The 27,103-nt window shown below is 38.8% G+C and overlaps 2 protein-coding genes and 1 pseudogene across 7 annotated transcripts in view; 1 reads left to right on the top strand and 2 right to left on the bottom strand.

Annotated features, from left to right (window-relative positions):
* The window catches only part of GTF2E1 (general transcription factor IIE subunit 1), a 36,395-nt gene extending 32,875 nt beyond the window's left edge, over nucleotides 1-3,520 (bottom strand). Inside the window, exon 1 of one of the 6 annotated variants that reach the window (XM_045502180.1) lies at nucleotides 3,497-3,520. The gene's annotated coding sequence lies outside the window, so the exon portion shown is untranslated. The other 5 variants (XM_045502179.1, XM_045502174.1, XM_045502176.1 and 2 more) reach the window with 5 other exon arrangements.
* Nucleotides 3,518-27,103, top strand: part of RABL3 (RAB, member of RAS oncogene family like 3) — a 37,043-nt gene continuing 13,457 nt past the window's right edge. The window contains exons 1-4 of the mRNA XM_045502181.1: nucleotides 3,518-3,598; nucleotides 7,954-8,045; nucleotides 22,508-22,637; nucleotides 26,432-26,546. Coding sequence (XP_045358137.1) covers nucleotides 3,553-3,598; nucleotides 7,954-8,045; nucleotides 22,508-22,637; nucleotides 26,432-26,546 — 383 coding nt within the window. The 5' untranslated portion in view covers nucleotides 3,518-3,552. The remainder of the gene's footprint in view (nucleotides 3,599-7,953; nucleotides 8,046-22,507; nucleotides 22,638-26,431; nucleotides 26,547-27,103) is intronic.
* On the bottom strand, nucleotides 14,270-15,563 carry LOC123610938 (annotated as a pseudogene).

The following is a 27,103-nucleotide window of genomic DNA, read 5'->3' as shown; positions in this document are numbered from 1 at the left end:
TATACACATATTTTGGGGGGGAAATATAATGCCCTACGTGTAATAAAGGAAAGATAAAAGGAAAGTCAGTTACAGTATTTCAGATTGTAAATAATCAGGCAGGAATGACTATATATGAGACAAAGCAGAACCTAGATCCAAACCTATTGTAGTCCTAAAACATTCCTGTCATCCCAAGGCTGAAGGATGCTGAGCAAGTACCTGAGTTGAACACAAAAGTAGTATCATAGCATACTACCAGATGCATTTTGTTCTCCTTTCCAATTTGACCCCAGTTTTTTGTTTGCTGTTTTACATGCTCAACAGTTGGCAAAACATAACATACAGCCTCTAAAATATCTAACAAACGAAAAATGGCAGACAAATGTCAAAATAAATTACTTTTCCAGTATTATTTCCTACTGTTATATTGCCCTCCCTGACCTCCCACTCCATAAGCTCCATATTCTAGACCAATGGTTCTCAACCCTGGCTGTAAAGCAGAGTCATCTGGGGAGCATTTAAAAACACCCATCCTGGGCCCCATTCCCAGATATTTTGTTTCAGCTGGTCTGGGAGAGCCAGGTTAGGCATAGTGTTATTTTATTTATTCTGTTATAACCTGTTATTTATTCTGTGTTCCAACACACAAAGTCTCTGACCACTGTTCCTGACAAATTTGGTGAGTGGCTACTACATGTCCCCCCAATACACATTATCATTTTGCCTGTCTCCTTTGCCTGAAACACCTTAGTGGGCCCTACAGATTTAAGCAGGGAGTGACATGAGGGACTCTGCAGTACAATAGTTTTGGTTTAGAATCCCAGCTCCACCATTTCCTACCGGTGACGTTAGAAAATTCTCAGTTTCCTCATCTATAAGTGATTGATAGCACCCTCCTCATAGATTTGAAGTACAGATTACCTGAGATAATTCATGTAAAGTGTTCTGCTTTCAGGGCTAACAACAGAAAAGTGCCATTAAATACGGGCATTGATAATAATACCCTCTATTTAGAAAAGTGACTCTTGTAACAATATGAGAAATGGCCATAAGTATTGAAGATGGAGCCACTGCAAAGCTATTAAGAGCCATGGTAACCAAGCCTAAACTAAGGAAGAAAGGACAGGATGAATGAAACTTACTACAAAAACAAAATTAAAAGAATCTGATAATTTATTGGAAATGAGTTACAGAGTGGGAAAATTTTAAATAGCTATTTGGGTTTGTTTGTTTGTTTGTTTGTTTGACAACACTTTTTATTGTGGTAAAATACACATAACACAAAATTTAGCAATTAACCATTTTGAAGTATACAGTTGAGTGGTATTAAATATATTCATACTGTGGCACAACTATCCCCACTCCCCATCTCCATAACTCTTTGCATCTTGTAAAACTGAAACACTGCACCCATTAAACAACATGCTTAATATTATTAAATAATGACATATAGTTATGTGCTTTGAGCCAGTGTAGCTAGGAAGAGAACACTACTACTAAGAAAAATTAGTTAACACCTGAAAGAGGAACAGGTTTGGAAGAAATGAGGCATTCACTTTTAGATGCTTGTCTTTGAGGATATACCACAGAATATTCTGTGAAGATGTCCAGCAGGTAGCTGAACAAATGAAACTGGGGCTCAAGAAAGAAGTCACGCTGTTCCAGCTTATGCAAAATCTCTACATTCTAAAATCATCTTTCCTGACATTTTGTTCTCTCCTCTATCATTTCTACTTCCCCACTTAAGCTGAGTCTCCTACTCAGTCTTTGGATTTATCATGTTACTTAAGTCAGAGGTCTCAAACTGGCAGCCTCTGTCACATTGTTTGACCCAAAGAATGTTTTGAAGATTTTCTGAATTAGTCATCGACACTGAAAAATCGTGAAATTTCACATAAATTTCAACTTTAAGCTTGAAAGTTGGAAATATCTGAGGAAAAAAGTGAGATCATGTTCACACAGGGAAACAATAACCTGAAGCTGAAGAACAGTTGATGGTTTTAAACAGGGAAGAAGCTTGGCTGGCCTCTGGAGACTTTTGAATGTGTGACCTTTCGGCACCAACCTGTTTCTTCTTTTTTAGCCTCACAGTCCATCAGTCACCTCCCAGCCTCACCTACCTCCCTAACACAGTCCAGACCCCCAAGGGCAAGTTGGTTTGGTCTTTGAACAATGTATTCTCATCATACATTTAGCCAGGCACAGAGTTGGAGAAACAAAGTTGAAATGCATCCCTTCTCTGCACTGTTGACCCTTGTCAGCCTCATTCCCAGCCACACACTGGCATTCTCTCAATTCCAATTCCATAAGCCACACATGCTTTCTCCACTTCCAGGCCTTTGCACATACTGTTCATTCTGCCCACAAAGCTAAGCTCAACTCCCTTCTCCTAATCATCTTTCACATATAAAATGACGTTTCTTGGGGAGACCTTCCCAGATTCCCCCTAGTAGCTTAAATGTTCCCCTTTCACACACAGCGCTTCCCCTTTACTTCTCGCAGTAAATAGATTTGTACTGTCTTCATGTCCGTCTCTGAGACCAGGGCCTTTATCTTGTTCACCACTTTCTAGCACCCAGCACAGCTAGTCTAGCACTTTCATAAAACTTCCAGGAAGTCTCCTAAGCACGTGTTCAAAATGCCCACCCTGCCAGCTTCCCCCAATTCACTTCCTCCACTGCTGCTTCCAGAGTAGAAAAAGACTACTGAAAACCCTCTCCTTTAACCTCATATGGTTTTAAGCAGGCGGTGACAGGATTGAAATTTGCTGTTTTAAAAGGTTATGCTACAGGATGTAAAACAAAGGAGAAAGGAGCGGATGTGGGAATCCAATTAGATTATTTCAGCGTACCACTATTCCGGTTCTAGAAAACCATGGATCCTATACGTCTGTGTTTTTCAGTTACCATGTTCCATGGCACTTTCCATACCTTCGTACATAAAGCGGCATAATCACCGCAAAAACTGCAACCGGCTGCCCTCCACGAGCTCGGTTCTGAGCTCGGTTCTGTAATGTTCACTCCTCCCCGCTGAGAGCCCCCGAGCCCCTAAATTCCCTCGGACTGTGCCAGGTGAGTCCTGGGGCCACACTCGGCGCAGCCAAGCCCGTCCTACCCGAGGTCGCACACTGGCCGCTCCGGGGTCAATGGTTCTTTGGAGGACCACGTCAAGGGAATAGCTAAGGGGATGCGGGTAGCTAAGGAGAAAGGAGAGAAAAGGGGGAGAAACCCTGAAATGCGACGCCGGACGAGGGAATCGAGAACAAGGAACAGGGAGCAAGGTTTACCAAAACGAATCTTCGAACACTCCCACTACAGCTTCCCTCAGCGCCTCAACTACCGGCTTAAACGAGCCACGCCACTAGTGCGACAAAGACAATTCCTTATTCCTGCGACCAGTTTTGGAACCCACCCACCACTTTTAACCGTACCGGCCAATCAGCACAGCGAGGCCTCCGATCAAGACAGTCATACCCTCGATTAGCCAATGAAATTGAAGACTCTCTCTTCCATACCCAGCTCTGGTTGGCCTACCATCCCGGAACAGGCGTTAACTCCGGGCTGTGGCAAGATGGCGTCCCTGGATCGGGTGAAGGTACTGGTATTGGGAGACTCAGGTGAGCGGCTTAATCCACCTCTAGAGTTCCTGACACTGTTGAGTTATCTGATAACCCTCTTCCTTCGCTACTCCCCCGCTTCTCCAACGAACTGGCTCTGACCGTGGCTGAAAGCCCTCTCAAGGTCTAAAAACTACACTTCCCAGAGGACTTTGCTCTGACGAAGGTGGCGTTGCAGGTGGGGGGCGCGGAGCCCCGACCTTTCTCCGCCTTCGCAGCTTTCCAAGCTGGTCTCCCGGGCGACCGCATCCTAGCTTGTATTGCCGATTCCTTTGTTTTAAGAGATATGCAGACATTGAGTATTGTATTGGGCGCTGTAAGAAAGATACAGAAGCTGGGATCGTGCCTTCAAGAGATTTTGTTCATTACGGAATTCAAACATACACTAAGAAAAATGACACTGTTCCAACTGCTTTACAGATATTAACTCATTTAATCTGAGACCAGCCCTATTAACCCCATTTTACAGATGAGAAAAGTGAAGAGGAGAGATATAAATGACAGAAGCTGTTTGAACCCAGAGTCTACGCACTTAAACACTAAGTCATGTTATGAAATGAAATATTGGGTGTAGTCCTGTTTTAGTCCTGTTTTACTCTCAGCTGGGCTTCTTGATTTCTTTGTTCTCTTTAATCCTAATTGAAAACCTATTATGTACTAGGTTGTAAGAAAAAGAGCAATTAAGATAAGGCTATATTATGAAACAGCTAGGATTTAATGCTGAGCTCAATTTAATCCTAGTGTTAAAATTCTTCTTTTGACACCTTGGACTTTTGAGAACTAGAAGTGAGGTCTGCATTTCCCCCTCTCACCTCACTACCATTCTCTTTCTTACCATAACTTCCAGCCCTGTGCTCATTAAGAACTTGGAATAAATGCTAACCTTGCATTTCGTGGATGTCCTTTTCTGGAGTTGACCTCTGAATGTGTGCTGTAAGCAAAGACATTATGCAAAATGCATGGAAGATATACCATGGAGAGGATACACCCTAAACAACTTGAAAATAGCCTTACAGACTGTAAACAGTTGTGGTGGAGAGGAGGAAGTTAAGAATGTTTCCACATTGCCTGAAGATTATTTGCATTCCAAAATGTTTTATAGATAGCATTATTTAATATCCCCTTAAGAAAGTTGCATTATGAAATTCTTTTCATATAATCCAAGTTATCAACTCCAGTTCTTTAGCTTGAAGTGATGCTGAAGTTAATGAAGTCACTCAGCTAGTAATAATGGTCTAATGGGACTTGGCAAGAGTATAACCAAGTAGAATTTGAGACAAATTCAGAGCTAACGTGGTTCATGATGTATAAAGTGGGCTTTCTCCCTCATTTTTAATTCACTTTTCTATCACATCTAACCAACGCTTGATGTTCCATATTGTTGGAATTAGTCAGTTTTTTTCTTTTTCACAAAAATATTTAAGTACCTGCTACATAGCAGACACTATAGTAAGTGCTGAGGCTGTAACTGTGAAATCAATGCATTACATAACAGGGTTGAATTGGCTGCTGCATTAAATGTGGAAAAATGATCAGGCAATTAGTAAGCTTTTCTTTTTCCTGATAGCCTGGTTGTAAAACAGAAGACACAGTCACGCCCACTTGATTGATCTTGTCGCACATTCACGGACATTAGGCTATGTATGCAAAGTCGGTTATTGCCTTTTTGTCATTTCCCTTTTAACACTGATTTAATAACAGGTAAGGGTATGCTTTTTACACTTCATCTGCCTTTGTATTCAGACTTCAAAGTTTATTTTTGAATAAAGTCTTATTTCCCCTGTGAAATGTTGAGGATTTCACAAACATATAAAAGAATGACTTAAAATGTAGAGATTTGTTTTATATCCCCTAGAGATAGTTGATAATTTAGTTAGGAATCCTGAAAGTCTCACTAATACACACATACGTTTTTCCTCTTTGTTCTTTCAGAGATAAGAGATAAGCTTAACACATTACCAACAACTATATTTGGAACTGGCATTTATTTAATTATATTGGACTTTTTCCCCTAAGCAAATCAAGGGCATTCTTTTGATCTAATCATAGAATTAGTACCTCCCAAAATTCTTAAAGAAATGAATAGTCAGCCAATTTTCTTGGCACTTCAGTAGTTCTTACTGCTGACAATCTATCCAGGGTTAGTCAACTCTTCCCACCCAAAGCAGTTAATTCATGGAGAGCTATACAATATTAACTGCATAGAGATGTTTGCTGACACAGTTAAGCTTAACTTAAAGCTCAAACCTTGCATCAGGCTGGTAACCAAGCGTGTAGATATATGTCTCCAACATAGACAACCTACATGGAAACACCAATCAACAATATGCCCTAAAGGTCACAGATGTCAAATGCAGTGCAGTAAATACAAAGACAGAGCCAAATTTGGGTACTCAAAAATCTAAAAGTCTGTGTTGAAAAAAATAAGAAGAATTAAAAGGAAGCCTGAGAAAATGTTTGATTCAACTGCATGAGACAGCTAATATATAAAGAGGTTGTGTAAATTGATAACCCTAAACCCATTAGATAAATGGGCAGAGAACATCAACAGATAATTTCATAAGAGAGGAAAGACAACTGATTAACAAAGATTGTAATGGATATCTTTACCAGAAGGTAAAGAAATGCAGACTAAAGCAAGATGTCACTTTTTTTTTTAATCAAATTAACATAGATGAAGAAGCAACAACATACATACTCTTGAGGTGCAACAGGATCTGCAGGCTTATATGTATGGCTGGTGGCAGAGTAACCAGATGAAAGTTGTCAACATATATCAAGAACTTTAAATGTTCATTTCACTTCTGGAAGGGTATACTATGGAAATCATTTTAATTTGAAACAAAAATTTAAACAAGTCTTTTCTTAGCATAGTGAAAAGTTCAAAACATATCTAATAATGAGGGAATGGTTAAGTAAATTGTTATGTCTACTCTCTGAACTACTATGGAGACATTAAAAATGTTTCTGAAGGGATACCTGGTTGGCTCAATCAGTTGACCATCCGACTTCAGCTCAAGTCATGATCTCAAGGTTCTTGAGTTTAAGCCCCACATCTGGCTGGCTAGCAGTCTGTCAACGCAGAGCCCTCTTCAGATCCTCTGTTCCCCTCTCCCTGCCCTTGCGCTCTCTCAAAAATAAATAATTTTTTTAAATGTTTATGAAGATTCTGTAATAACATGGAAAAATTTAACCCCTAAATAAATATTAATTAAGGCACTGTTCTGGAGACTGGAGATGAAAACAATGTGTAAAACCTAGTCCCAACCCTCAAAGAACTTAAACTGAGTGGATAAAAACTATAAACAAAGAAGTGTAATAATGTGTTTTTTAAGTGCTTTGTAGAAAAATGTACAGGGCACAGAGGAGACCCAGAGGATGGTGGATAGTGTGCTTAGTTCTACCTCTGTGTAGTTCAAGAAAACTTTATAACTAGAAAGATGCTGAGTCTTGAAAGATTAATTCACCAGGCCAATTTGGGAGCGAAAATGAATGGGCAGGATGGGGAGAATATTTCAGACCAAACCAGCTATGTAAACAAAGGCGGGTATTGTCTTTAAGTTCACCATGTATATATTCACAATAACAACCTACTTTTAGAAACCCCCTGCTAATGGTATTAAATAAACCTACATGTTGCTTATAGGGCTCTTCAGGCCATTTTTCCTTTTTTAAAATTCATTCCAGATTGTCTGTAAATATAACTCTTTATAATAAAAAATAAACATAATTAATAGGTTCATACACAGTAATGCCCACAAACAGGTGGTCTAAATTTTTGCTACAACTAGTGTTACATAAAGATTCACCAGCTATGCTTGTTACAGTGGCATCCCAAAATGCTGTTAATTGAATGAGTGACTCTACATACAGGTATACAGAAGAACTCATTCTCTTTCTTCTTCATCTAGATCTCCAAATGCTAGTTCTAGCATTAATAATTACATTATCTTGAACCCAGTGGGTCTACAAGAAAATAAAGTTCTGCCTTAAGGTAAAGGACCATGATGTAGAAGAGGGAATAGAGTAGTTCTATTTTCCCAAAGGGTCAAGTCTGAGCCAGGTTGTTGACTGCCTTTTAAAAATCACTATATAGGAGAACAAGAGGGTCTAAATATGAAATGGTGAAATGGTGAATCCCTGTCACAATATTCAAGCACAATTTGAGAGAACCACTGTCTTTAACCATCTTCTCTGTATCAATAAAGCTTATTAAGTGGTTGGTATGGTATGACCACCCTTCAGCCAACCATACTTTACCTATCATTATTACTGCATATGCTCAGTCTTACTTTTGTCATAATGGATATTTCAGCATGTCTCTTACATGACTAGAGTTCTTAAATCTTTTACAGGTGTTGGGAAATCTTCACTGGTTCATCTTCTGTGCCAGAATCAAGTACTGGGAAATCCATCATGGACTGTGGGCTGCTCAGTAGATGTCAGAGTATGTGTTTCTGATATTTTAGTTTTTCTTTAGTCATATTAAAGATCAGTCCTTCAAACTACATGATCAAATTATAGTACTGTAGTCAAAACTGATACTAATAGCTAGGCTTTATTAACTACCTACTCTGCGTTAGATACTATGCCAAATGCCTTGTATGTCTTGTCTTATTTAATCTTTTTTAAACTGAAACATAACTGGAGAAACTAAGACATGGAGAAGTAAACTACCTTGATCAAATTCACTCAGTGCAAAACAGAGTTAAGATTGGATCCTAGACTTAACCCAGTCTATGGTCATACCACCCTGAATGCACCTGATCTCTATCTATCTAAATAGTCTTAATCCAGAGACTTCTGTGTTAATTACTGTGTTATATACCCAGAATTCACTTAACATGCTCCATAAATAATTCTATCTAATCCTTTGGCACTAAGACTGACAACTTGGGGCTAGAAACATAAAGTCAAAAGCTTCTGGAGCCTTATGTCTGGGTCTTCTTCTCTTCCACTTCACATTTAGCAAACTTGGGTACAGTTTCCTAACTCTCTATCTTCCCAGATACTGTTGGTCTTTGCTAATCCCAACTAGTCCTGTCCAAGTGTCTCTTCTGCTAGCATACATCTCTCCATTGACTTAAGAAATGAAAAGGGAAGGAATTGTAATTAGTTCAATTGACAGTTATTTTCCTTCAGTTCTTTGAAGCTGTTGTCCCACAGACTGTGACTTATATTTCTACTGATTGGAAATCTTTTGTCAGCCTAATTATTATTCCTTTTTAAGGTAATTTCTTCTCTCTAGTTGCTTTTAAAAGATTTTTTTTTTTTTGATGTTCTGTAGTTTTGCTAACTTATGTCTAGGTATGTGTTCATTTTTAGTCATCCTGTCATAAGGTTGTGCCTCTCCTGTCTGTCTTTATTTTTCAAATTTTTTAGCCACTATCTGTTGTCTTCCCTCATTGACTCTGTCTTCTCCTTTTGAACTTGTATTAGATTTTTTTTAATGTTTATTTATTTTTGAGACAGAAAGAGACAGAGCATGAGCAGGGGAGGGGCAGAGAGAGAGGGAGACACAGACTCTGAAGCAGCTCCAGGCTCCGAGCCGTCAGCACAGAGCCTGACGCGGCTGGAACTCACGAACCGCGAGATCGTGACCTGAGCCGAAGTCGGATGCCCAACCAACTGAGCCACCCAGGTGCCCCAGAACTTGTATTAGATTTTTATTCTCTGTATCTTTTAATTGTACTTACATGTTTTCTATTTTTTGTTTCTCCTTTGTGTGTTCTGGATCATGTATTCATATCTGCCTTCCAGTTAATTAAGAATTTTTGGGGGCGCCTCGGTTAAGCGTCTGACTTGGGCTCAGGTCATGATCTCAGATTCGTGAATTTGAGCCCCGCACAGGGCTCTGTGCTGACAGCTCAGAGCCTGGAGCCTGCTTCAGATTCTGTGCCTCCCTCTGTCTCCGCCCCCCCCCCCCCCACTCACACTCTGTCTCCATCTCTCTCTCAAAAAATAAATAAACATTAAAAAAATTTTTTTGAAAGAATCTCTTCAATTATGTCTAATCTGCTTTTTAATATATGCACCAAGTTTTTCATCTCAGTAACTATAATTTTTTATTTCTAGATATTCCTTTTGGTTCCTTTTCAAATGTCAAAATCTTTCAAAATATCCTGACCTTTCATTATGGTTTTACTTTTTATTTTATTAACATAGTATTTTATGGTTTCTTTTGGATTGTTTTTTTTTTTTTTTTTTTTTTTTTTTTTTTTTTTTTTTAATTTTTTTTCAACATTTATTTACCTCCGGGACAGAGAGAGACAGAGCATGAACGGGGGAGGGGCAGAGAGAGAGGGAGACACAGAATCAGAAACAGGCTCCAGGCTCCGAGCCACCAGCCCAGAGCCCGACGCGGGGCTCGAACTCACGGACCGCGAGATCGTGACCTGGCTGAAGTCGGACGCCCAACCGACTGCGCCACCCAGGCGCCCCTCTTTTGGATTGTTTTATTTTTTTCTGAGTGGGTGATAGATATTCAACTTGCTGTGTATGCTGACTATACCTCATGAAAATGTATGTCTTTGTATAGTTTATAATTCTTTGAAGATGATCACATCTTCAGCAGGATATTTTTTTTCTTCTTCCCTGTGGAAATTTTGTGTGCTTGTTGTGAAAGTATAGTACCTTTTCATTTCTGTTGCTGCCAGAGCCCTAGGGATTTCAAGGGTACTTACAATTTTACAGCTAGGAGTCTCCATGCCACCTAGATAATGTATATTCTTTAAGTTTCCGATTCTAGTACAGGCCTGTGGTTTTCATTTTTTTGTGGACCCTCTATCTGTTCTGTACCACCCCTACCTGAAGTCCCTGACAGAAAGTTTTTCCTACTTTCCTGAACCAGTGGACAGTTCTTCCTACTCTCTTTGACTGGGCAGCTCACCAAGGGTCCAGATTTCATGAAGGGAACTGTAGTCTGGTCTTTGTCACCCACTCATATATATTCTGCCTTAGAAGCCAGAAAACAGGGGCATCTGGGTAGCTCAGTCAGTTAAGCATCCAACTTCATCTCGGGTCATGATTTCACAGTTCATGAAATTGAGACCCATGTCGGGCTCTGCACTGACAGCACAGAGCCTGCTTCAGATTGTCTGTCTCCCTCTCTCTCTGCCTCTCTCTCTCAGCCTCTCTCTCTCTTTCTTTCTCTCTCAAAAATAAATAAACATTAAAAAAAAAAAAAAAAAAAAAAAGCCAGAAAACAGATCTCTATTCCTGGATGGACACTAAAACTCCAGGGACCAGCCCCTGAAGCTGTCTCCTCTGAATCTGGGTCAGTTCCCACTTCTCACTCTAATTTTAAGTTCTTCATTTCTGGCATGTCAGGATTTCCCTTTCTTTTCTTGAACTTGTCCTCTTTATTTTATAAAAATATTTCTATGGCATTTCTGTGAATTTGAAGTCAGAGGGGACCTGTATGTGTCATTTCAGCCTGCTATGTTCCCAAATTCTTGGATATAGGAGAAAAACAAATACTAGATAATGAGTTCATTTGGCAACTTGCCAATAGCAAGTTCTGGACCGAATTTCCTTTTGGACTTTTCACAATCCCTTTCTGTGGGAAAGCATAATATTGAAAAGAAACTTAGATTTAAACTCCCACTTCCTGGGTCAGTTCCCATATTGCCTTTTGCTTCCTCAAGAGTGACTTTAGAGTAATCAGTTTACTTCTCTGAGCCTTAGTTTATCCTCTACAGAATATAGGTAAATAATGCCTACTTTAGCTAGCCTTCAGGTTTGTAGGTTATGTTATACTGTGACTGATTTTACTGGAATGAGTCTGGTACTAATTGACTCCTATAAAGCCAGGCTGGCCTGAACTGCATTATTGTTGAAGAATGGGGCATATGGAAGTGAAAGTTATAACTCTTCACTGTGTCTTGAGCTAGTTGGTCTCTGTCTTTCATCTTTGAGAAGAATGCATTTCTTGAATGACAACATAAGTGAAAGGCATTTGTAAATGATAATCTTAAAATTTTTTTTTTTCAACGTTTATTTATTTTTGGGACAGAGAGAGACAGAGCATGAACAGAGGAGGGGCAGAGAGAGAGGGAGACACAGAATCGGAAACAGGCTCCAGGCTCCGAGCCATCAGCCCAGAGCCCGATGCGGGGCTCGAACTCACGGACCGCGAGATCGTGACCTGGCTGAAGTCGGGCGCTTAACCGACTGCGCCACCCAGGCGCCCCTGTAAATGATAATCTTAAGGAAAGTTGTCATAGACATGTAAATTGTTTTGACTACTGTTGTAATAAAGTAAACAGTTCTTCCCTCTAGCAAGAATGATTAAATCTGATAAAAACCATTACCTAAATAGCTTGGAATACTTTCTTCTGTAGCAGCTTTTGTATTGCAGTTATAGCTTCTATGTTATTGAAACCAGAGAGAGGGTATCTCCAGAATCCAGGTAGATGTGTTAATACGCTCTTTTCAAAACTCTTAGAAACAATCGTCTGTTTTAGCTCATTTTACATCTAAGAGCTTACTAAAAATAGAGATAATAAAGGTGATAATGTAATTGTTTAATTCAAGTATTGGGTGAAACTAATGAGCTTAATGTATGTACTCAGTAATTACTAACATTTTGGATTTAGTATGCATTGGAGAGGTATTCATAACTGAATTGAAGGGAAAAGGGAAAAGTTTTATTTTAAAATATTCTTCATTCATGACTGTCTTCTAATTTTGTTGCCCCAAGTCTAATGGGACTAATATAAATGCATGGCTACTCTTAATCATGAAAACAAGACTTACAGAATTTTAATCTTTTCGCAAATTATAAATAAGGAAATTGACTTGTAATTTATTGTTCACTTTAATGGGATTTTAACTCTCTAATTTACACATTGCATACAATCAATATTTATTGACTTCCTCTTTGGGCAGCATAATAATGTGCAAGCACTGAGGAGAAATTTAAAAAGAAAAGACAATCTCTATCTTCACTAAGAATGTGAAGTAGGATCTAGTAGGTGGCACAAAGTTCATATATATGAATAATTTTAAAAATAACATACTGGGGTGCCTGGGTGGCTCAGTCGGTTAAGTGTCTGACTTCAGCTCAGGTCATGATCTCATGGTTCGTGGGTTCGAGCCAAGCATCGGGCTCTGTGCTGACAGCTTGCTCAGAGCCTGGAGCCTGCTTCAGATTCTGTGCCTTCTTCTGTCTCTGTCCTTCTGCCTCTTTTGCACTCTGTCTCTTTCTGCCTCTCAAAAATAAATAAATGTTAAAAAAAATTTTTTTAAAGAAATAAATAACAATAGTACTGAATGATGGCTTACTTTGCCTAAGCACCAATTTTACAAACTAATTCAAGTGATTCCCACAACAACCCTTCCAGATAGGTGCTCTTAGTGCCCCTATTTGATACATGAAGCAGTAGAGGCACAGAGGTGTTAAATGTCTTGTCCAAGGTCACATTGCTAGTTAGTGATGGGTTGGAATTCAAACCCAGGTGGTCTGGTTCAAGAGCCTGTGCTCTTGAGCACTATTCTGTACTGCCTCATGTTCCAGAATGGTATTAAGAAAAAAGTATTCTGCTGTTAAATACAGTAACCACTAGACTAATTGTGGCAATTTAAATTTAAATTAAATTAAATTAAAATTTTAGTTCCTCAGTTAAACAAACTAGCAACATTTGAACTGCCCAATAGTAACATGTTGCCAGTGGTTACTGTATTGGACATTTCCATCATTGCAGAACATTCTGAGACAGCACTGATAGACAACATTTATAGAGAAGGTTAAGTGTTAATAGCAGTTCAAGAGAAAGAGTTGAGGTGCTTGTAAAGAATGGAAAATTATATTGGGTGTCAATGATTGAACAGGTGGCCTGGACAATGGACAAATGGACTGACTATTCCTCAAGAAGGGGGATATATATTATAGGTGAAAGAGAAGTAAATGATAATAAATTCACTTCTGGACATGATGAAGGGAAGTATCTATGAGCTCTCCAACTGAAACTGTCCAGAAGGCATTCAGAGATGAGGTAGGGAAGCTTAAGAGAGAATTCTAAATTGGACTCATCTATATAGATATAATCCCAGACCGTGAGAGATGGTGAGTTTTTCCAAAAAGCAAATTTAGAAAGAGAAGACCTGAGAGAAAACCTTGGGGTATATTTGGAGAGTTGAAGATGAGAAGAGAGGTCAGAGATAGATTGATCAAAGAGGTAAGAAGATAGCCAAGATGATGAAATACCACAAGAGTAAATGGAGATGAGAATTTCATGAAGGAGAGAATGAGTTTTGATATGAAATGCTATAGAGGTGTAAGAACTGAGAGAGAGGGAAAAAATGGTGATGATGAAGTCATTCCTGACCTTTGACCTTTGACCTTGCAATGGAAAGTTAGTAGTAGAAACCAAATGATGTGAGTAGGCAAAGAGGAAATAGAGACAAGTTTAAATCCATCTTTCACAAAGTTTAGAGGTTAAATAAAGGAGTGAATGGGTACAGAATAGAAGGGAAAGCGACAGTCTTTTTTTTAAATAGGGGAAATGAGCTTGGCTAAAGGCAAAATAAGATTACTAGAAAGGAAGAGGCAATTAGCAGTAACCTTTATATTTTTCATTCATCCGTTTGTTCCTTTAGTACATATATTATATGCCGCCCGAGTTTCAGACACTGCAAGGAATTGGAAGTATAGCAGCAAATTAGACAAGTTTGGCAGTATACTTTTTTGATGGTACATGACAAGGTAGGGGTCCCCAAACTCCTCCCCTTCTTTGGGGGGTCTGGAATGGAAACTGTATAGAGGTCAGAAGATTCTCAGTGTGTTGGGGAATGGGTTGGGCCAAGGACTTCCCAGCAGCTGAGGGCCTCTCTCTTCTTGCTTTCATTGGTGCTGGTGGTCCAGGGAGCTCTTACTCCTTAGAGCCCATGTGGACCATAAGGTCTACCACCCATTGCCATAGCCAAATTCATTGTCATACCAGGAAATGAGCTTGACAAAGTGGTGATTGAAGTCAATGCCAGCCCAGCATTGGAAGAGTGGGCGTCACTGTTAAAGTTGCAGGAGACAACCTGGTCCTCAGTGTAGCCCCAGATGCCCTTGAGGGGCCCTCTGATCCCTGCTTCACCACCTTCTTGATGTCATTGTGTTTGGCAGCTTTCTCTAGGTGGCAGGTCAAATCCATGACTAACACGCTGAGGGTAGGGACATGGAAGGCCATGCCAGTGAGTTTCCCATTCAGCTCAGGGATGACCTTACCCATAGCCTTGGTGGTGCCAATAGAAGCAGTTATGATATTCTGTGCAGCCCCGTGGCCATCATGCCACAGCTTCTCAGAGGGACCACCCATGGTCTTCTGGGTGGCAGTGATGGCATGCACTGTGGTCATGTGTCCCTCCATGATCCCACAGTTGTCACAGATGACCTTGGCCAGAGGTGCAAAGTAGTTGGTGGTGCAGGAGGCATTGCTAACAATCTTGAGGGAGTTGTCGTATTTCTCATGGTTCATGCCCATCACAAACTTGGGCACATCAGCAGAAGGGGCAGAGATGATGACCCTCTTGGCCCTATCCTTCAAGTGAGCCCCAGTTTTCTCCATGGTGATGAAAACCCAGTGGACTCCACAACATACTCAGCATCAGCATCACTTCATTTGATGTTAGCGAGATCTTGCTCCTAGAAGACAGAATTAGGCTTTTCACTGATGGCAAGTTTCCCATTCTCAGCCTTGACTGTGCTGTTGAGTTTGCCATGGGTGGAATCATACTGGAACATGTCCATGTTGTTAAGGTCAACGAAGGGGTCATTGATGAAAACAGTATCCACTTTGCCAGAGTTAAAAGGAACCGTGGTGACCAGGCGCCCAATATGGCCAAATCCATTTACTCCAGGCTTCACCATTGTGCCTCAGGGATGTGGCTGGCACTGCATCAGAAGATGTGGCTGTGTGTCAAAGGGGGAAGAGCAGGGGCACCTGGATGGCTCAGTTGGTTAAGCGCCTGATTCCTGGTTTCGGCTCAGGTCATGATCTTACAGTTTGTGCAGAGCCCACTTGGGGTTCTCTCTCTCTCCCTCTCTCTGCCCCTCCCCTGCTCATGCTCTCTCTCTCTCTCTCTCTTTCTCTCAAAATAAATAAATAAATAATAAATAAATAAATAAACTTTAAAATTTTTTTTTTAAATAAAAGGGTGGAGGAAGAGCAGAGAGCCTCTTCATGCTTTATAAAAGTTACAAATAATAGGGGCACCTGGGTGGTTTAGTTGGTTGGGCATCTGACTTCAGCTCAGGTCATGATCTCACAGCTAATGGGTTTGAGCCCCGCATCTGGCTCTGTGCTGACAGCTCAGAGCCTGGAGCCTGCTTTGGATTCTGTGTCTCCCTCTCTCTCTCTGCCCCTCCCCAACTCATGCTCTCTCTCTCCATCAAAAAATAAATAAACATTAAAAAATTTTACATAAAAGTCACAAGTAATAGGTAAACTCCTCAAATGAGGTAAAGCCTTTCGTACTTAGTCTTGATATAGTTTTTAATAAAAAATCAAAAGGTGAATAAATGAGAAGTACCAAAGTGACAGCAGCATTGAGGAGTCTGGTTCCTTTTCCCACTTAATTAGCAGCATATACTGTTGCTACCTTTTGAGAAAATCCTTGCTTGCATAGCTGTCAAGTCTTTAATGACTTAAAGTATCAGATACTTGATGACCTGATTTAAATATAAAACATATTTCTTATAATTTGCCATTACTCTCAGTCATGCTAGGCTCTTAGCATTGCACCAACTGACCACTTACTGTATCCAGAGCAATACTTGTTGTAATGTCAAGTTTTCCCTTGGAGACCACTCACCCATATGAAAGATATGTCATAGCTACAAACTATAAGCCACTGGTTTAAAATTCTTAGGACTCATTCCATTTGAATTAAGTTAAGCTAAATATTAGTTGAGCAAGTTGGAAAGGAAGAAGGGTACCTTCTCTTGTAATTCTGGAAGGAGACAATGAAAGAATTGATTAGGGAAGGTATTCTGTGGTAGGAAAGAGTATAGATGAGGACATCCATGTGGCTTGGGAGTGAGTATATGTAGCCAGAGCAAGCTGGCTAACAGACCTAGTACATTGCAAGACTAAGAGGGCATGCTACATATGTATTACATGATTGCTATTCTTGGAAGTCACTGTACAGTCTTTTAGGGGAGGCAACATTAGACATTTGAAATAATTTTAGAGAAAAAAAGTGATGTCCTGCATTGATTGCCAAACTTAATTATATGTCAGAATCACCTAGGGATCTCTCTGTAAAAGTACAGATTTTTGAGCCCCATCCCAGAAGCTTCAGGGACAGTCTAAGAATCTAATTTTTGTTTAAGAAATCAAAAATGCAACTTGAATCTAATTTTTAACAAGGTTTCTATTCGTTCTGATTTAGTTCATTTTCAGAATTGTACTTGAGAAGCACTGGAATTCAGTCAAATAAGAAATCCAATGTAATAAACCCTTGGAAGATGAAATATTCTGAATTTATTCATTGATTTAAACAAACATATCCAAGCATCTAATATGTGCCAGGTATTATGCTATTTTCTTGGTCTACCAATATGAATAATGCATGACTTCTCCCCTTAGGCTTACAGTCTAATAGAATATACATCAACAGATAAATTATACAATATGGTTAGTGAAATGATAGATGGATAATAACTTCTTATCAGGGTGTTATGGGAGCAAATATAGTATCTAACTGGCTCTGGTTGGTTTTAGATGGGGAAAGGAGGCAGAATCAAGAAAGGTTCACTAAAGTGGCTGAGCTTTTCAATAACAGATAATTGACCCTTTCCAGTGGCTTAGCTTGGAAATATTTATAAAATATACATTTCCCTGTGTTTTCAAACAAAACTCACATAGTTAAACTTTCTTTTAGTGTTTATTTATTTCTTTGTTTTGAGAGGGGAAGAGTGGAGAGAGAGGAGCAGAGAGAGAGAGAGAGAGAGAGACAGGGAGAAAATCCCAAGAGAATCCCACTGTCAGTGCAGAGCCCAATGCGGGCTCAGTCTCATGAACCATGAGATCATGACCTGAGCCAAAATAAAGAGTTGGATGCTTCACTGGCTAATCCACCGATGCCCCTAGTTTAACTTTTTTATTGATGACTTAGCATGATCACATATTATCAGTTCTTTCACCATACAGCAAAATAGTGATACCTTTTATCACAATATACAGGAGTAATTTTCATCATCCACAGGGCTGCCCAACTGCTATGATTTTGTTATTCTCATTTTTCTGTCCTATCCTCTTTGTTGTCAATCTGATAATGGTCTTCTCTTGTCAATGTGACGGTATGTAGAGTGTCTTACTTCAATTTTTCCTTAAAAGTATTTGGACAAGAATATGTGAATAAGTGAAAAGTGTGATGCATTCTGTTAAATATATGAGTTTTAGTACATTTTATGACATCTATTTTTAACCACTTAGCTATCTTGCTTTTTATTATTTCACAGCCACTAAGTGTATATAATACAACTTCATTTTATTGGCAAAGAAACTGAGGATCAAAAATATCAGGGATAATCAGTGGCAATCAAGAATATAATCTAGGCCTCCTGATAACCAAAATAGTTCCATTTTATAAAATCAGCAGTTCTTAACTAGGGGTTATGGCAAAATCATTTGGAGAATGGTTCAAATTATGCATGAGCTAAATCCCAAAGGTCCTGATTCAGTAAGTCTGGCTTATTCTTTTTTTTTTTTTTCTTTAAGGACTTTTTTCTCTCTCTTTTTTTTTTTTTCATTGTTACTGAGGTATAATTAACACATAAAATTGTAAGATATTTAAAGTGTATATCGTTGATGATTTGATAGACATCATGAAAAGATTCTTCTCATCTACGTAGTTAACATATCTGTTACATACTTGCTCGCTTATTTATTTATGTATTTATTTGGAACATTTAAGTTCTACTCTCTTAGCTTATTTCAGTTATATAATACAAAGTTGTCAATTATAGTTACCATGTTTTAAATTAGATCCTAAGATCTATTCATCTTATAAACTCTGTACCTTTTTCCCAATCTTTACCCATTCCCAACTCCTGGCAACTACATTTCTACTGTCTGTTTCTAGAAGTTTGACTTTTTTTTTTTTCAACGTTTATTTATTTTTTGGGGGACAGAGAGAGACAGAGCATGAATGGGGGAGGGGCAGAGAGAGAGGGAGACACAGAATCGGAAACAGGCTCCAGGCTCTGAGCCATCAGCCCAGAGCCCGACGCGGGGCTCGAACTCAGGGACCGCGAGATCGTGACCTGGCTGAAGTTGGACGCTTAACCGACTGCGCCACCCAGGCACCCCTAGAAGTTTGACTTTTTATTTAGATTCCACATGTAAGTAGTGCCATGCACGATTTGTCTTTATCTGACTCTTTTCACTTAGCGTAATTCCCTTGAGGCCCATCCATGTATTTGCAAACAGCAGGATTTCCTTTCCTCCTGGCTGAATAATATTCCAGTGTCTGTGTATGTGTATGTACACACCATATCTTCTTTATCAATCATCCATTGATTGACATGCACTTAGATTATTTTCATACCTTGGCTATTGTGCAGTGAACATGAGAGTCCAGATATCTCTTCAGTATCCTGTTTTCATTTCTTTTGAATAAATCCCCAGAAGTGGGATTACTGGATTATGTGGTAGTTTAGTTTTATTTTTAATTTTTTAAGGAACTTCCATACTGTTTTTCATAGTCGTCGTACTAATATACATTCCTACCAGCAGTGCACAAGAGCTTTTTTTCATCCACATCCTTGCCCACACTTGTTATCTCTTATGTTTTTTTGTTTTTAATTTTTTTTTATTTATTTTGAGAGAAAGATCAAGAGAGGGGCAGAGAGAGAGAGAGAGAGAGAGAGAGAGAAAATCCCAAGCAGGCTCCACACTGTCAGTGCAGAGCCAGACATGGGGCTCAAACCCACGAACCTTGAGATCATGACCTGAGCCAGAGTCAATAGTCAGATGCTTAACTAATTGAGCCACCCAGGCACCTGATGTCTTGTCTTTTTTATGACAGCCATTCTAACGGGTGTGAGGTGATATCTCATTGTAGTTTTTGATTTATATTTCCCTGATTAGTGATGTCGAGCACTTATTCATGTACTTGTTGGCCATTGTATGTCTTTTTTTGGAAAAATGTCTCTTCAGTTCCTTTGATCATATTTAAATCAGATTGCTTGTTTTTTTGCTATTTAGTTGTGTGAGTTCTTATATATTTTGGACATTAACCCCTATCAGATATATGATTGGCATGTATTTTCTCCCATTCCATAGATTGCCTTTTCACTTTTTTGATGGTTTCCTTTGCTGTGTAGAAGCTCTTTCATTTGATGTAGTTCCACTTGCTTATATTTCCTTTTGTTGGAACATATATTTTTTTAAAAATTCTTGGAAGATTCTGATGCACATCTCCCAACCACCACACTATAATCTGGCTCTTAGCTATATTCTAATACATATAGTTCCCATATATCAGAATCTATTTCTGAATAGTTATATAGTATAGTCAATAAATGGCTGTAGAGTCTAGATCATGAGAAAGGGAGAGACTTTATTTTTTTTATTAATGTTTATTTTTGAGAGAAAAGGAGAGAGAGAGAGAGACACAGAGTGTGAGTGGAGGAGGCACAGAGAGAGGGAGACACAGAATCTGAAGCAGGCTCCAGGTTCTGAGCATCAGCACAGAGCCCGACATGGGGCTCAAACTCACAAACTGTGAGGTCATGACCTACGCTGAAGTCTGATGTTTAACCAACTAAGCCACTTAGGTGCTCCTGAGGAAGGAGAGACTTTAGAGTTTACTCTAAGAATGTCTCCTAGAGGGTTTTTAGCAGAAGGGAATGTGATCTAACTTGCATTTAAAAGGATCACGCTAGGGGCGCCTGGGTGGTGCAGTCGGTTAAGCGTCCGACTTCAGCCAGGTCACGATCTCGCAGTCCGTGAGTTCGAGCCCCGCGTCGGGCTCTGGGCTGATGGCTCAGAGCCTGGAGCCTGTTTCCGATTCTGTGTCTCCCTCTCTCTCTGCCCCTCCCCCGTTACATGCTCTGTCTCTCTCTGTCCCAAAAATAAATAAACGTTGAAAAAAAAAATTAAAAGGATCACGCTAATTACTATATGAAAAACAAATGTGAAGAGGGGTGCAAAGGGGGGAGAAATGAGTAGGCAAGGCTGTAGTGGGGAGATCATTTAGGAGATGATTGCATTAATTCAGGCAAAGAGATGGATCAAGGCTTTGACCTGGATGCTAATAGTGGAGATGGTGAAAAATTAACTGATTTTTGATATATTTTTAAGACAAAAGCAATAGGATTTTCTGACAAATCAGGTATACAGTATGAAATGAGTTAAAGATCACTCTTAAGTTTTTGGTCCTTTGAGTAACGGGAAGGATGGAATTGCCTTTTACTGGGAGAAGAATAGTCTTAAGAGGAAGATCAGGAAATTATTTTCAGATATGTTAAATTTGAGGTGCCTGTTAGACATCCAAATTGTAGTCTAGTGGATATGGTAGCCTGAAGTTCAAGGGACTAGTCCAGGATGGATATAAATTTGGAATTCATCAACATAATGATGACATTTAAAATCATAAGATTAAATGAAGTTGTCAAGAGAGCCAGTATTGATAAAGAAAAGAGATCCAAGAACTAAACCTTGGGATGCTCCAACAATTAGGGAGGTAAAGATCACCCCAATGGAGACTGAAAAGGATTAGCTAGTGAAATGGGAAGAAAACCAGGAGAGCGCAATAACCTGGAAGCTATGTACTGCAAAGCCAAAGAATAATTATTTGTATCGGTTGGGAAGGTAAGATGAAAACTGCTCATTCGTTGATCATTGGATTTAGCAATGTGGAAGCCATTGGTGACCTTGATAAGGAATGTTTTAGTGGAGTGATTGGGGCACAAGTGTGACAGGAATGAGTTCAAAAGAGAATGAATGTAAGGAAAAGAATTAGAGACTTGAGAATAGACACCTCTCTGGAGAACTTTTGCAGTAAAAAGGAATAGAGAAGTGGTATGGTAGCTGGAAGAGGACTTGAGTTCAAGAGAAGCTTATTTTAAGATGGGAAAAATTATGGCATGTTTGTATGCTGATAGGACTTATTCAACAGAGAGGGAATATTTGATGATAAAAAGGAGAATTGATAGAGCTACACCTTTGACAAGAAAAGGGACATAGGATCTCAGGCATAAAGAAGAAGGGGATTTGGCCTTGGGGACACAGAGTTTCTCTGTAATGGCTGGAGGAAAAGCAGATTATATGGGCACAGATGCGGGGAGGTGGATAGGTATGTGAAGAACAGGCTGTCGAAATTCTCTTCCGATTGCTTCTGTCTCAAGAAGCAAGGTTCTTAACTGTTCTTAAGGATAGGGAAAAGATTTTGGAAATTTGAAAAAGAAGAGAAATTGTGAAATAGTTATCTAGGAAAGGAAGAGAGGAAATGGACTATGAAACTTATTAAAGGGCAGCCCCAAAGGTAGACTGGAATTTAAAATGAATCCAGTCAGCTTGAATGTGTATTTTTCTGAGTTTCACATTCAGCTAAGCTGGGTTACAGGCATGGAATTGGAGAAAAGGTGGATATAGTCAAGGTTGGAATTTGGTCAGATGAACACAGTGCAAGAGAGGGGCAAAGGAGTGACTGAAGTGATGAATTATGGCATTTATCCACAGGAAGTGAAGATTTGGAAATGGAAGGAGAGCTGTAAATGTTAGGATTGTTGTATGAGAGAGTATTAGAGGGAGGACTCTTGAAAGACAGGTGGTGATCAGAGAGAGGTGGTATGAGAATGATACGAAAGAGCCATGCTGAAACAGAATGTCCAGTGCTTTAAACTGGAATGAGGGTGCTCCTAGTGTCTTTAGTGGTTATAATAATTATTTTGATGGATTGATTTGTTAGGTTCATGACTACAAAGAAGGAACCCCAGAAGAGAAGACCTACTATATAGAATTATGGGATGTTGGAGGCTCTGTGGGCAGTGCCAGCAGTGTGAAAAGCACAAGAGCAGTGTTCTACAACTCTGTAAATGGTAAAGCATTTTTTATTTCTACTGTATATTAATGGTCTAGGAGTACAGATAATCAGATAATAGAATATGCTATGGGATGCTAGACACATCTTATTTTAAGGAAGATCTAATGTATTGACAACTCTTTAAGTCTGCATATCACATTTTATTTTTTTCTTAATATTTATTTATTTTTGAGAGAGAGAGATACCTGGAGCAGACTTCCAGGTGGAGGTGTATAATCGAGGACATAACTGGAATGCACAAAGCACCTACTGTGTCAAGGGACTAAACCAATGAGAGCTATAATTTACCTATAGAGTTTTTTTTTTCTTCTGCCCCTTTCTTAGTTCATTTATTTGAAGCACTTTTTTTTTTCTTTTACTGTGAAATATAATCCAACTTGTCTTTGATGTACAAGATTTGGTGTCTCACGGGGCACCTGGGTGGCTCAGTCAGTTAAGTGTCCGGCTTCGGCTTAGGTCATGGTCTCACAGTTTGTGAGTTTGAGCCCCATGTTGGGCTCTGTGCTGACAGCTCAGAGCCTGGAGCCTGCTTCTGATTCTCTGTCCCTATCTCTGTGCTCCTCCCCTGTTCATGTTCTGTCTCTCCCTCTCTCTCTCTCAAAAATAAATAAACATTAAAAAAAAATAATAAAAAAAAAAAAAAGATTTGCCATCTCACCCTTTTCCTTCTGGTAGATGCTTAGCTCTTAATTGCACCTCATTTATACTATGCTTAGATCACATTCAATATTAGGTAAACATTGCAATTATTCAGTACCTTCTTCATTCTTATAGCCCCCTTTCAATATCTTATCTTCCCATATCATAAGGTGTTGTGGATACTACAACAAGAAGTAGAGATGGCCATTGGATACATACTATAAAATACAGGATGAGTTGTGTTCGTTCAGACCTGAAGTGTCACAATCTATTTGAAGAAACAAAACATTCATAAATGGAACAAAACAGTTATAAGATGGTGACACTAATATACGATATTGTCATGCAAGAAAATACATGATAATGGCATATATTAATAGAATGTATATAAATGAGAAAAACAGTAAGGTAAGACTGGTGTAGTGTTCAGTGACTTCTTAGAGAACAGAAGAGAAGGAAATGAAGCCTGGTTTAGATCTAGAATCAAGTGATAAACTTGGATTATATCAATCAAATGACTTGACAAAGTTGCTACCACTCTGATATGGCAAAGCAGGTTTGGATATACAACACTTTTGCCGTTTAGGTCTTTTTGAGAAAGAGTTAAGATCAAAATTATAAATACATAATAAAGACCATTTAAATCCTAGAAACTTTATGGAGTTCTGAGTTGTGAACTTATTAAGTGCTGAAGAAGTCCATCTAAATCCATATTTATTTATCTTTTTTATACCTACTATTCATTAGTGATTTGTCTCTTCCTTGAATATTATTGAAATAGTTGCATATATATTATGTTAATAATATATATTATGTTAATTTGTATATATGACAAAACTGAGATATATTCCTCTTTCTTAAAGTTTAAAAAGAAATCCCTGTTAAGAAAGGCCAATTTTTATGTTCTTTCACCTTAGCTCTGGAACATTTCTCTTGGTAGAAGCACTGAAACTTCTTTACTCCATCTACCATCCTTGGTTTCTCAAGAAACAAAGCAGAAGGATCCCTCCATTCAAATGCACAGTCTTTACTCTTCACTGTTACTTTCTTCCCTCAAACCCTACCTTTCTCCCACTGTGATGAACTAGGCTGGCAGTCCCTGAAGGAAACCTGTAAAGTGTCTGTGCCCCTTTTGAAGGTTAGAACATATTCTGATTAACTGTCACACTGACTTCTTTCCTTTGGGCCCCACTGTGGCCCTTATAGCCCATAATCTACCAAGAAAGAACTTTCAGCTCATTGGAAAATAAAGAAAAAGGGTGTTCAAATGTCCTTAAAAGCTCAAAAGCCTTAAAGAGAGAGCCTCCAAAAATAAACTCCTCCCTATTCAGCTAATAGCTCATCTAGGCCTTTGTAATCCTTGCATCTCCCAACCAAAAGCCTCACCCATAATTTTTTGAGATTTATATCTGGGAAGTTAGGGAGAGGAGAAAAAGCCACTCCTTTGACTTAATTCTGCTTTCCCCCAATCTTTTGCTGTTAGATTACCTGAGTTCAAATTCTGCCTAACTCACTTACCATGTGATTTAGAGCAAGTTGCTCAGCCTCTCTGAGCTTTAGTTTCCACACGTGTACAATGAAGATGATAATTCTTACCTAACATGAGGGATGTTCTGAAATCAAATTAGAGAACACATATAAGGCACAATGTGTAGCATATAAGTGCTGAATAGATATTAGCTATATTCTTTAATGGTAGCTCTTTTTAAATCTGTCCTGTATCATGTGTCCTTAATGCCTAATAGAACCCATTATTGAGGAAAGTAGAGTGAGTATAACTGAATACAGGGCAAGTGTCAGATCTGTATTTCTCTATTTGTTCCAGATGCCAGGAGGATACAGATTTATCTGAGCAAGCTGTAACTTGCACAAGCACCTTATTTGCACAAATGTCTGTAAAAATCGGAGAAGCCAAATAGTTCTAACTTTTCTGCCCTTCTTTTTCAAATTGACATATCTCACATCTTGAAGACAGAGGAATCATCAGTTTCACATCATCTCTTCATAGTAGAATCTAGGTAACATAGGAAATGGTTGAGGGTTTGAAAATCTGTAGTCTTCTAACCACATGATGATACTCTAAACTCTAGTATGCATTTTCCTCTTTTGTCTACCTGCTCTGCATTTTTGTCTGCTATACCTGATTCTATTTAATTGTATTTCTGAACCTCATTACATTTTGTTATTTTTCTCAATCTCTCAGAAGTCCACCTATTTTCTACTATTCATACTTTTTGACTGGCTTTTCCTACCTTCTTCTAGTGACATAGTTCTTTGCTCTATTAACTAAGTATCTCATAGATATCAAGCTTTCATAGCTAGTCATTAATTCAAAGAACTAAAAGATTAGACTTTTGAGTTAATTAGGCTCAGGTGATTTACATTTTGTCAGCTGCAAAATAGCAATTATATCAAATTAAATAAATATATTTTTAATAAATTTTTATTATTTAATATTTTAGTAAGTAGTAGTGTACGTGTGATATCTATGATGGCACTACGCACAGTGCCGAAACAATTAGCTTTTGTAGGAATATAATTTCTTAAATACTTGAAATAGTTTTGATTCCTTTCTTTTTTTTTTTTTTTTTTTTTTCAACGTTTATTTATTTTTGGGACAGAGAGAGACAGAGCATGAACGGGGGAGGGGCAGAGAGAGAGGGAGACACAGAATCGGAAACAGGCTCCAGGCTCTGAGCCATCAGCCCAGAGCCCGACGCGGGGCTCGAACTCATGGACGGCGAGGTCGTGACCTGGCTGAAGTCGGACGCTTAACCGACTGCGCCACCCAGGCGCCCCAGTTTTGATTCCTTTCATTGATGAGGTAGTTCTATAGTTAGGACCAGGCAGAGGAAGCACTCGTCAAGTGTTGAATAAAGAAAAGCAGAAAAGACATTCTAAAAGTTTACTGACATTTTGCCAGCCCCTATAGAATTAAAAAGGGTTATATAACTGACAAAGAAAATTTTGTAATTAATGATTTGTAGAAATTTGTAGAGCAAATTTTAAATTAATTGTGCCTGTGTTTGTTAATCATCCTAGAATGCTAGGTTTATTCAGCAACCTTGTATTTACTTAGCCTCACTTTGCCAGTTGTAAAGTGAAGAGAAATTGTTGGAGTATTGACATGAGTTTCTTTGATTATTTTAGGTATTATTTTAGTACATGACTTAACAAATAAGAAGTCATCCCAAAACTTGTATCGTTGGTCATTGGAAGCTCTCAACAGGGATTTGGTGCCAACTGGAGTGTTGGTAACAAATGGGTAAGTCCAGATTACTTCGCTTTTAGTGTGAAATGTTACAGCAATCACAGGAATATACCTAACACAATAACACTTTGTAAGATGTCTGATTCGAAATTTTTTTTCTCTCCGTCTGTAGATTGTCTTTTTATTCTCTTACCAGTTATCTTTCAAGCATTAGTTTTTCGTCTTGATGCAGTCTGATTTCTCAATTTTTTCTTTTACATATTGTGCTTTGGGTATCAAGTCTAACAACTCTTTGCCTAATCTCAGATCATACAGGTTTTCTCCTGTTTCTTTTAGAAACTTTGTTGTTGAAAGTTTCTCTTTAGATCTGTGACCTGGTTTGAATAAGTTATGATGTGTGGGGTTTTGATTGAGGTTGACTTTTGTATATGAATGTCCGGTTTTTCCAACACCATTGGTTCAAAAGATTATCCTTTCTCCATTGAATGGCTTTTACTCCTTTGCCAAAAATCAGTTGACCATATTTATATGGTTCTATTTCAAGACTCTCTGATTCTGTACAATTGGTCTGTGTGTCTGTCCCTTCACCAATATGACATTGTCTTCGTTAT

The sequence above is a fragment of the Leopardus geoffroyi genome, chromosome C2, assembly GCF_018350155.1.
Source record: "Leopardus geoffroyi isolate Oge1 chromosome C2, O.geoffroyi_Oge1_pat1.0, whole genome shotgun sequence".
Lineage (NCBI taxonomy): Eukaryota > Metazoa > Chordata > Mammalia > Carnivora > Felidae > Leopardus > Leopardus geoffroyi.
The sequence above is the reverse complement of the archived record's forward strand: the minus strand, read 5'-3'. Positions and strand labels throughout refer to the sequence as shown.